General features: G+C 39.9%; 1 protein-coding gene across 4 annotated transcripts in view; it reads left to right on the top strand.

Moving 5' to 3' along the window:
- The window catches only part of LOC124168455 (serine/threonine-protein kinase 24), a 528,029-nt gene that overhangs the window by 370,391 nt on the left and 145,550 nt on the right, over positions 1–12,088 (top strand). For 2 of the 4 annotated variants that reach the window (XM_046546712.1, XM_046546713.1), the window contains exon 2: positions 7,852–7,977. The exons of the other annotated variants lie outside the window; for them this stretch is intronic. In XM_046546712.1, the coding sequence (XP_046402668.1) occupies positions 7,852–7,977 (126 nt within the window). The remainder of the gene's footprint in view (positions 1–7,851; positions 7,978–12,088) is intronic. 4 annotated transcript variants of the gene reach the window in all.

Below are 12,088 nucleotides of genomic sequence, written 5' to 3'. Positions count from 1 at the left end.
GTGAATGACGAGCGATCCCCAACTATTTATTATATGTTCTCATTTGTAACATTATCCTTGTATTTTATGGGTGCAGGATCAATATGGCCTCTCAAAAACTGTTTCCGTTACTATCACGTTATGATGGCACGTTCAAGATAAGGTTGGTCTTCCCTATGTGTTGTGAATCTATCCGAGGGGGAAACTCAGAAGCGAGAGTATGGAAGAGCTATTTGCTTTTCTCAGCGATAGCCCAGCGCGTATATCTACCGTGCTGCTGTTGTTGACTTCACTCTGCCAATGCTGCTTTTGATATCTTCTGCGAAGGCCTTGGGATCTCTGCCAAGCGGGACAACAGGTTCTTCGTTTCCGGGGTTGATGTTTGGTATATTCCTTCTGTAGTATCCTTCTGATTGCTGAGAATTGAGGTGATTCCCCCCTATATTTCGTTATAATTTCGGTGTTATCATTTATCCTGTTATCGTTTCTCTCCTCGGGTATATATTTTCTGCGAAATTCGCGCGTGGGAAAGACTCCTTGAGGTGATAGGCGGGAGAGGTTTATCGTACGTCATTTCCATGGAAATTTCTGAATATATACTCTGGAAAATTTCGACTGATGGCCCCAGAAATATTTTCCTTCCTATTCCTGAACATTGGTTTTGAAATTTTAATTTTTAAATGCTCTGCAAAAGTTACACCAGTGTAGGAAATATGTTGATTACTTTCGCAATATGCATACCATTTTGACATGTTCGTCATAGGAACCACAACAGACATGATAATAATTATAATTTTAGTTAAATGATACATTTCAATATTTCAAAGTATTATAATGGAAATGTTGCAATGTCGTCTTTAACTAATATTTATAACATCAACACCATAATCTGCCACATATCGTACAAGATGATAATAATAAATGGCAGGTACGTGCTACTTTTTGAGGCATTAGCATAGTTCCTCAAGTCGCTGGAAAAAGTTTATTCAAATCGAGATACATCTCGTTCTTCATTGACACTTATTTCAATTGAAATATAATTATATAATGAAATAAACAATCTGCTACCTCTTGTCGGTCGAAAATAATTGGGCATTACTTACTATATGGAATAGCTATTGATTTTAAGTTAGGTCCAGTAATATGCAAATTTCTATTTGATCTGTAATGGTGCTTATATCAGTCAAAAAATGATATCTACGGTATCAGCTACACTACTACTAAATAACTGACGTGATTTGATTTTTAATACAACATGCTTATAAAATCAAAGAGCAGTTCGGGTACGCTAAGTTCTCTTGTCAAGCTATCGCTAATTTTTTTCTATAAATTGGCTTTAAGGAACTATGGAAAATTCTGTATCTGTATGTTAGAGAGACTGTGGAGAGCATTTGGCCCTCCCATACCACCGCTAACGTCCTCCGAGGATTGCGCGGACGTTCGCCGGCTGGGGCGATGGGCGAAGAGAGAGGAGACCACTCCATTAGCCCCTCCTTTCGACCGCTGTGGCCACTTTTACCGTACGGCGACCCCTCGTGTCCTCACACCCCCCCCCCCCGACACCCTCCTTCCCGCCGTTCGTAATATGCGCGCAGAGTGGGCCAAGTTCAATCCGCCGCGACCGCTGCTCTGGGTGCCTCCACCTCCTCCTTCCGCCTCGGCACGCTGCCCAGATGGGCTCCTAAGAGGACGCGTCGCTCCCGCTGAGAACGCTCTTTTATCGTGACGTATCACTTATCGGAAACTTTAAAAATTAAGCTATCGTCCTGGAAATTCCGGGAAGTATGGACCCTGGTCAGCATTTGTTAATATCTACCTCAAATTCTATAAGTTTACCACGATATCGTCTCGTACGTAAAATTTATGTTCCTGAGGTGCAATTTTACATCTTTGTACTTCACGTAACCTGAAAATTTCTGGAGGATGACCTGCTTCCATTAGCTCGTGATATACGAATTTTTATTCAGGTTGTCATGGAGTTTTTTGAATCTAGACACAAAATTGTTAATCACGAAAAAAATTTGAATTTTTTTACATAAGTATGCTGTTAGGTATGTCATAACATATTAATCAAGGTAAAATATAGAACCTGAACTCTTCATCGGGATGCTTTTTGAGTTACGAATACTATTAAATAATGGCAAACGTCGAAATCAAGGTCACCGCTTGAATAATATCTTGTCGCATATGTCTGAACCACTGCCATAATGACTATCAATCTATAAATGGTCCAAAAATCGTGCGATTGGCTCAAACAGCAGGAAAAAGTATTAAGATTAGATTGCAAGGATTGTGGAGGATAAATAAATGCAAGGATTGGAATATCCTCATCATACGGAGTCCAATTTTGCATTGGAAACTCGATGATTCTCGTCTTTCCTTGTGTTATATTTTCAAGAAAATATGAGGAGAGCATATTTTCGTTTCTTTACAATCATACTGTCTTAACGGCATCTCCTGGTGTTTTCTATCCCCGAGACCTCTCATGAAGTCCGAACGTGTGGCCGAGAGTACACAAAAAAACGCAAATCCAGTTATCAACCCACTTTATCGTTTGCTTTTTTTGTTGTTCATGTGGGTCATTTTGGTGCTCAGCTTGGGTACCGAGAGATATTACGGCACTGAGACATTGTTCGAGTTAATTTTTTTATATGAGAGCAGTGTTACCGTTGGGTTGGCTTGCTTCTGTTCATGAAAGCTTTTTAGCCATCATCATCATCGTTGGTTTCTCTGAGGATTGAAAAAAATCCGTTCTATTGTCCCGAGCATTGTTTTCTTCGTCTCCTCATTGTTCTTCGTAGTCCTCCTTGTCGTCCCAAATGCCTATTATTTTCTCTGGGTACCCTATTCAGACTAATGTGCTCTTGTCCCTTAGCCCTAGCTATGAAGCTACTTCCTCAGTCTTATTTGCTCTATGTCAACTATCTCTATTTTCGCAAACTTCTTCCCTTCTTTACTCAGTATATTTTTTGTTTCCGTATAACTCTCACGTACATCATAATTTTCATTTTGTTCAAAATAAAAATATCTTTGTAGTAATCATATCTTGTCGCAACTGTCAGAATTATTGTTGCAGTGGCTCTCAATCCTCCTGCCATGAAAACTTATGTATATATCACTTGAAATTTTTTATTTTGTTCTTAATTATATCTATTTTGCTCAATCAGTTCTTGAGATACGAACCCATGTTCTAGTTTTAATTTAGAGGTAGCATTTTCGGAATATGTGATATTTTATTGATTGTGCCTTTATATAGTTTTTCCTGTCTGCAAGATATCTCCTATACGTATTTTTGCTCGTTCATTTTAGCAGTTCTTCTCTCAAAAAATATCAAGATCACAAAATTCGATCGCATAGGATCCCGGGAAAAATTAAGGAACTTCCTGATTACATCTGTAAAGCTTTCTTTTTGTCACGACGTTATAGGCAAGTCGGAAGTAAATTCATGTTTTAAGGAAGACAAAAATGTACGATAATATTCGTTTAGGGCTTCCACTACTCGTAGGTCAATTATTCCGTAATTTTATTGTCTGTACTTTCATCAAACTTTTAATCAGTATTTTATGGGCGTAGTTATATTATGGGCTCACAGCTTTTAACCACATTTAGCAGCTGCGGAGCCTGACCGTGAAACTTGTTACGTTTCCCAGTCCCGTCGTTTGAGGTCGCACGTCAGCTCTTCACCGCCTATTTTTTTCCATGTCACATTGCACAACCGTGTCTTAATTCCACACGTGCGCTTGTATCCCAGGGTAAGACAGACTTTTGCTCATTACGTCTGACCGTGGATCGCCACAATCCTCATTAAACCAGCGTGATTGCCATTGGCCATTTCTGCGCGATGGACTTCCTTAGTCGCACTGGTCCTCTTCAAGGCCTATTACGTATGTTCTCATCCTATTTTAGTGGGAAATCCACTCATAAATGTCCTTTTTATTTCAATGTGCTCGTGGGTTAACTTTTAAATTTGGACGCACATAAGTGGAAGATCGATATCCTTCTGCAAAAATTGATTCTAAGTACGCAGTCTCTGGTAACTTTTTAATGTTAGGTTTCCTGAAATTCTCGCTATTTTTGTCTTTCGGATAAAAATATTTTTGAACTTAATAAGACTTTTTAAGGAACATCCTAGAATTATCAGTCCACATTTGCACAGCCTATATAACTCTGTCCTTTATCGAATTTCCTTTTTTAAGATGGGAGAAAATCTAGCTATGCCATTATTTTCGGCTAGCTTTGTGGTTGGCGCAGTAGTCTGGGAAGCTGAAGGTGTGCGATACTATTCCCGGTCCAGGGCAATTTTTTCCATGACAATTGAATTTAATTTCGACAAAGTTCATGTGGCCGAATTGAAGTATATAACAATTTCGATGGGATTCTTGGGAAGGTGAATTACTTCCAAGGTTGTCTGTTACTTAATTTAAAGTAAATTGGCTCTTTTTTGTCCCAAACTGTCTCTTTTGTGCGTTGATTTTTTACTGGCCAACCTACGTTTCTCCATACCCTGAGTGTAATCCAGGTCATTGTCTAACTTATGAAAAATCCATGTTGCATGTCATCCAGTTTCACAAAATCGTCAACTACGTGTAGGTAGGAAACTAGGTGAATGTTGGAGAGAGGCATTGTGTAATTTATTTTTCAAATATTGTCCGAAGGTACGGAAGTTTGATATCTTATCTGTTAAATTAAATCTCTTTCGTGACTCATTCAAATCACGCAGACATTCAGCCCGTTGGGTTTTTCGATTATGTTCGGGAGAAGTTCACCCCAAAGTTTGCGATAGTCACATTATATTTACGTATTCAAGGCTTTCTGGGCAACCCGGTCCGCAAGGATTTATGCAGACGTGTGTTCGAAGTCTTCACCCAGATCGGATCTTCAACCCGGTACCCTTGCGTATGTAGCCGAAACCTTCTGGACCACTGCAATTCCTGCTTGGCCAATTTGCGAATTGTGAAATATTTTTAATATTTAATTTACAGTGTTTCAACGCTTCGGACGAAATGAAATCGCCATGAGAAAAATGAAGTATAAAGAGACTATTTTTCCCAGCCTATTTGAGCAATGAATTTTTCTCGAGCTTTCGCTCGAGGTAAAAGATAAATCTTCGCCAACGTTTCGAAGAGCGCGTTGTTCATCTTCTTCAGGGCAGTCTGATGAAGGACGACGACGCACGACTTTCACCCCAATATTTATACGGAGCCGGCTGTCTTAAAGTATGCAGGGTCGAGAAAAATTGTGTTATGAAATGTTAACTCTGGGTAACTGATGCCATTGGGAACCTAAATTACCGATGACGATTAGGTCGAAAACGCACCATTTTTAAACTGCAGAAACTTTGAGCCAAGCGCTCTGATTGGCCGCGAGTTTGCCGTGTTGCCGGTTGCCTTGGATACATCGTGAGATCCGGCTTACAAAGCATTCGAACTCATGAGTTGTTAAAAGCATTCATGCGACAGGGCAAACTGGCCGCCAATCGGAGCAATTGGCTCAAAAAGTTTCTGCAGTTAAAAAATCCAGGGTTAAAATTTCGCGGCACAATTTTCTCCATCCTGTAAATACCGCCTCTTCATCGGGATTGACTGTGCGTTTAATACGCACTAAAGGGACAAATGGCACTGCAAGTGTAAGGGACCTGTATTACCTTTTCAGTGTAAGCGTGAGAGAATCGTGAACAGATGGCCAGCATCTTGGCCAATCGAATAACTGATCTTATATACGACTGCCTGGTTCCGGTAGGGTTTTACCTCAGCCAATCATGTAACCCAATCATTAGGCGCATCCACTAATCACATCCGGCTCGACCCCTGGGCAATCGTATGTAAGCCTGGTTGTTCGATCCCGTCATCAGACTACCCTGAAGATGTATGCAACGTGATCTTCGGAAAGTGGGCGACGAAGGAGTTTTTAACACGAGCTAAAGCCCGAGAAAGAAAAATGAAGCTGGAAAAAAGCCCCAGACTGGAACGCCTGGCGCTCGTGGCTTGGGGCCTTCATATAGGAGGCCCAATTCCATTCCATTGAAGAATGATTTCTGTTGCCACTTCAGTCGCATTTTAATCGGTTTTCAAAAATGTCCGCGGCGATGTGATGAGTACAATACGATCCACTTTTTTCCAATATTTTGCGATATGGTCTTTGAAAATGCGAACAATAGCATTGAAAAGTTATGAATTTGATAAATCACATTATCGTGAATGTAAATTTCGGTTATCTCCTTACCCAATTTTCCCGTGAATCTCAGATCACTTCTTCCGTCAGCGACGCGAGTGGCGACTTTTGTAAACCCATTTTAATGCGTGGTGTGTGACAACACATTTAGAGGCCGACTTGAGGATCCTCTTCTGTAATGTTCGTGGCTCGTGGCCTACTCGCCTATCATGTGTTAGAACTGTGACAAATGAATCTCTTCGCTCGAATGAGTCATTTCCGCGATTGAATGGATTGGGACCGCTTATTTGAGCACGTCTCTTTCTCTTAATGTTCAGTCGGGGTTGCGGAACTGAGAAATGAGTCACTGAAGCCCCGATTGCCGTTAGCCAAGGCAGGAGGGCACCCGACCTCCAACGTCATTAAAGCGGGGAAATGAACGATGTGCATGAATGGCTCGTTGCCCCAACCCAGCCCTTGCAATTCAAAACCTCGCGGATACTCGTTTATTTATTTCCGGATTCGGATCTTCCTCATGACGGCGTTTAATTCTGTCCTCAAAAACTGTCGCACTACCTGAGCTTGGGTTCTCTCATATATGATTTTTATAAGCATGTTTTGACATTGCTGACACTTGCAATGTGCATCTAATTTATATCTTGCCCAGGTAATGAAGGATATGATTTCCATAATGAGAAATTTGGTGTTCGCTGTACTCGCAGTATTGTTTATTGCATTCGTGGAGACATTTTTGAAGTCCTCTTGTAAACGTAGAAATGCCTAATTTTGATTTTGACTCATCAAGTTCGGAGGGTTATCGAATTGGAGAAATTCTTTTATTTAGTTCAAAGTTTATAACTGGCATATATCTTGTCCTCTTTCGAATATTAACTAGATTTAATGCAAGAGTAACTCTTATTACCAGCGACATTTTTTTCACGTGAACTGGAAGTCTTTTTTTTTTTTCTTTTTTTTTTAATAGCTGTAAACGGCTGGTGTCCTAACACCCCCTGCCACACGCCTTTTAGGCGGCTTGCGGGTTATTATGTAGATGTAGATGAATCTTTAAATTACCTCATGATAAGCTCAAACGATTACTTTATTACGCGCAGTGCCCTTCCTTTGTTTACGTTGACCTCTTGTGCTCGCTCTTTGATGTCATACTGTTGATACGAATCATGTAGCCGTTTTTCAGACTGAAACTTCCTTGTCTCCGGCTAATTAAAAGCGTTTTATTGATTGAATTCTTGACTTTTCTCCATCTTTTCTCTCTGTGCATAGAAAATAACTTGGCCGCTCGAGTATCCTTCTTGAACACTATCCTACATGAGCGGTCTTTGAGTGGCGTGATTACCAATCAAGTACGGCATGTAAGGCTTGGAATTAGCGGTGCAATCAATTTTTTCAAGTCGCGGCGGACTTGAGATTCCATTATAAGGTGCAGTTAAGGAAGTGGTATACTTGACGATGTTTACTCCTAAAAGAATGTAGTGAAACGGTGTGCGAGACTTGGTCATGGTTCATTATAGTTCTCTTCTTCTTATTTATGCTTTCTGGGCAGTCCTTGGGTCGATCTTGCGTGAAATATATGCTCGGATTTGTGTTTTTTGCTTCTGAAAATTTTATTTCCTCATTTGGCTTTGAAGTGAGATAGCACCTGGGTCACATCACATATTAATGTTATGTTTTTTTAATCAATCAATTCATTTTTTCTCTTTGCAGGTGAGTAAAATGCTGGACACGGACGGTAACGTAGTGATGGGGAACGGGAGGAGGAAGGGTGGGGGGGTGACCACGACGCCTGTCGGCAATATCATGAACAACGGAAAAGGATTCATTGGAAAAGCGGTGAGTAGCAGGCCTTTTCAATTCTATTCATGTGTTGGTGCGAGTTTCACCTCATCACGAAGTTTCCTCGTTTTCCTCTTAGATTAGTTAAATTCTCATTCATGTAAGTTATCCCTCGCTTATCTTTATCAAAAAACTAGATGAATTAGAATAAACCAAGACTTGGCTTCAATTAAAGGCTAAGGAATCTAATACAATATGTGGCTTTATTTAATTCATTTACATAGTTCATGGCATACAATAAGCATTAGCTATAATAGAATGCAATTAGGCACCCCAGAAGAGCACTCTTTGTCATCCATTGCATACGGGAGCTTAGATCTACGCATCAATGCAAGTTGATGCTCAGCAAAGTGCCTACCATTACGAAAATATCCAAAGCAGTGCACAATCACAACAATATATATAATTCATTATACCAAGAAAAGCTTATGGATTTTTGAATTGATTATCAACTACGGTAATGTAGGAAGAATACCTACCCTTCGGTCATATAAGTAAACGGATTTACCGCTTTAGGCTCTGTACAATTTCGACAGTTTTGGTCCCAACATCAACCTAGACTAATGTATCACAAAAGGAAAGACAATGGCTGGTTCCACAATGTATGAATACATCATGAAGGAGTTCCATCATGTTTCGCCTGCCACGATTAAATTTACCAAACTAGACTGCTGACACGTAATCTTTTTACCTGAGGGACCCATTCATGAGACGTTTCTTTGCTAGTTGTTTCAAATTGCGCTTGCGCTGCGCGATTCGTGACGCTAGTGGTCCACGATAAACTCCTCATCACTCCTTATGAAGAAGTTTTGATGACCAATATAATATATTGTTCTTGCTACGCACTGGTTATATGATTTCTACTGCGAAAGTATCTTCGCGTCTCCAATTTCAGTTGAACGAGTGTCATATGAGTTTTCCGTCAGATGATAGGCTTCATTAATACTTAAGTTCCGGGAGACTACTTATGTTTGCAATTTTTGTCGGTAATTGTACCCATATTCAAATTATTCGGGTCAGTTAGGCTCTTTAAAATATTTCAACTCCGTGTCGGCTCTGATTCTTCCGTATTTTTTTGTATCTTTTGTTGCGCTCACATTGTCTCACTTGCCCCAGTTATGATTTTCATGGAACATTGCCTTCTTCCGTGAAATACATGCAAGGGTATTTGTTTGACCTCGGTCATGACCAAGGCCTCCAAGAAATGAGGACTGTGCGTTACTCATGAATATGAATATGGGTGTGTATTTTCCAAAATAGTCACCGCACCATAGTCTTGAATTTTTATGGAAACTCGAAGGTATTACGAAGGCAATGAACGAAACGAAATGAATCTGAACTCTGAAAACTGAATCAACGAAAATCAACTATGAGTCTTTGCTTTTTAAACTATTTTTGCCCAGTTTGATTAAACTTAGCCGCTATTAGCGTAGTTGTAGCCTTTTCGATATGTAGATGAGACCGTAAAGTTCATCGGTGAAGTCTCCCATTCTATATTTATTTGATTGGTGGTAGTAATAGCTATTGATTAATAAGACAAATGCTATTAGGATGTTTTGGATAATTATTTGCGATGGGTTCCATTGGCGGGCAAGGCCGTTTGAACGTTGGTTATGTGCAATGAATTAAACCGGTGGTTTGCCGGCCTCGGTGGCGGCGGGGTAATGTCCTCGCCTGCCAAACGCGGTCGCGGGTTCGATTCCCGCCTAGGTAGGTTTCCCCTATCCAGGGCATGGTTGTTCGTGTACGTTCTGTTGTTAAATTTGTTGAGTACCCCGTTATAAAATGGCCAGTGTGAGTTGTATTCGGTGGTTTGGGAATAAAATAACAAAATAAATAAAAATCCCTAGATGACTTCATGCAAATGTAATGTATTTATGATCTTAGGTTTTCCCGGCGTATCAGTTGCAGAAAATTTTCTCGGGTTTTCCACCGGTTGATGTCGTCCATGTCTCCCGACGTTTCGATCCGCGACTTGCTGATCATCCTCAGGGGATCTTCCGAATGTTCGCGGATCGAAACGTCGGGAGACATGGACGACATCAACCGGTGGAAAACCCGAGAAACTTATCTGTAATTTATTTGTTTCCCCCAATTTTGAATTCGGCGTTTTCGATTATCCGACCAATATCGCGTTTGCGCATGTGTCGGTTTACTGAAATCGCTCTGTATTTCCTTCGAGGAAACAATGGGCAGCTCTCGCGTTTCCGCCAATCGCAAGTGAGAATGATGCAGAGGCGATGAAACCCCTTCCCCCCTCCCTAACTCTCACCCTAATAAGGCCAGTCATAAATCATCTTCGCATCTCGTTTATGACGCCATCGCTCCTGCGTCCCTTTTCGGACTGCTCACTGGTTTTCGGACCATATGCGCTATTCGCATTTCCCTCTCGGGTTTTCGCGAGCTATTAGAGCGATTAAGATATTCGGAGCGAAGGTTGTGAGTTGTTGGCACGTCGATATGTGGTATCCTCGAGGGTGGATGGAGAAATGCGTCCGAAGGAGCTGGTTTGGATGGGCCAATTCTTGTCTGTGGATATAAGGCTCCCTTTCTGACTGTCATAAAAACTCAAGCTGAATAACGATGATATTCTTTGGTGAGATTTAATGAACGTACATAATGAGAGCCATTCTGGATCGTGTAAGCCCTAAAATTTTATTTAAAATCACATTATTATTATGTAGAGGCATCGGATTTGTGCATATCGCAATCTACAGTTTATTTCAACAATATTCGCTGCCAAAAACGTAAGAGCTATGCCCGAATTGTATGTAAATCATTTCCATTCAGTCAATTTCACATTTATCTAAACAAAAATCGTTTCAATGATCTGAGAGAGATTTCACTATCCGCAAAAATTGGGTGCCTCTAATTACATGCAGACTTTTTTTTAAATAATATGAAGTAGAACTGCAAATGTTTTTTATTTATAATATACCGTGGGAAATCAACAATAAGTCTTTGATTTTTAAACTCAAGGGATCCAAGATTTTTATTTAGGTTAACCGCTATGAGTGGAGTTGTAGCCTTTTCGACATGTACTAGCCACCGTATTTGTCGGTGAAGACTCCCATTCTATATTCTTTCAAATTAATGGTGGTAACAGTGAATGATAAATACAACAAGTTTTATTGGGATATTTTGTTTTTGCATAAATATTTGCGATTGGTGCGTATAGGTAACAATTGATTGAATATTTTTAATTCATGTTTAATTTTGTAATAATTGTGTGTGCCTTTTGCTAGATTTACACGAAAGACAACATACCTATAATCTTATGGTCTGGAAATGTTTGTAAGAACGATTTGGTATCTTCTTATTTTAACGTACGAAAACCTTATCGTTCACCCAATCCCAATTTACTTAATGGTGGGAGCGACCGGCATTTTTTCCCCCGAAACTCAATTTAATAGCGATTAAAACCTAAAAAGTGGGAGCTTAAACTTCCCGCAAGGTGTACTATGTGGCTCATTATTATAATAGAATTTTAAGCATCCTGAATGAATTTAATCATGGAACGATACCCGGAGTTTAATTAATCTTCATAGATTACAGATTAAAGAAGCATAATTTAAGTGGTTGCTTGGTTTTTTTGGTCATCACAGTGCTAAGGCTTGGAACAAAATGTCAAAAATTCATATTCGAGAAAAGATCACATACCAGTTTTCATTATAATTAATTATAAATTAATTAATTTCCGTTTAACTACTAGAAACGCATATAAAGGCACGTGAATCTTTTGAGAGTCCTCCTTATCGTCCTCACCACTCAAAGAGAAAAAAATGTCCCATTTTTGTCCGCAGTAAAAGAGATTTGAATCTCTTTTAGTTCCTAATTAAAAACGTATTGTCTTCGAAAAAATCTGAAGATTCCGGGTATATTATGGCGTACTTGAAGTTATCGAAGAGAAGGGATAGCTTAGTATTTCACCGCAGGATTTATGAAAGCATTACATCTCTGGTTTCGATTCTTTACCTGAAAATTGTGTCATTTTTTACGTCATTAGTATCATTGAAACCCGGTTCTGAATTAAGATGTTGCCTTATATATCTACATCTACACAATACCATGGGAGCCACCTCCACGGTGCTAAGTAGGGGTTGAGCAA

This window comes from Ischnura elegans, chromosome 11 (genome assembly GCF_921293095.1).
Source record: "Ischnura elegans chromosome 11, ioIscEleg1.1, whole genome shotgun sequence".
Classification (NCBI taxonomy): domain Eukaryota; kingdom Metazoa; phylum Arthropoda; class Insecta; order Odonata; family Coenagrionidae; genus Ischnura; species Ischnura elegans.
Note: the sequence above shows the minus strand (reverse complement) of the source record. Positions and strands in the feature narration are given on the sequence as shown.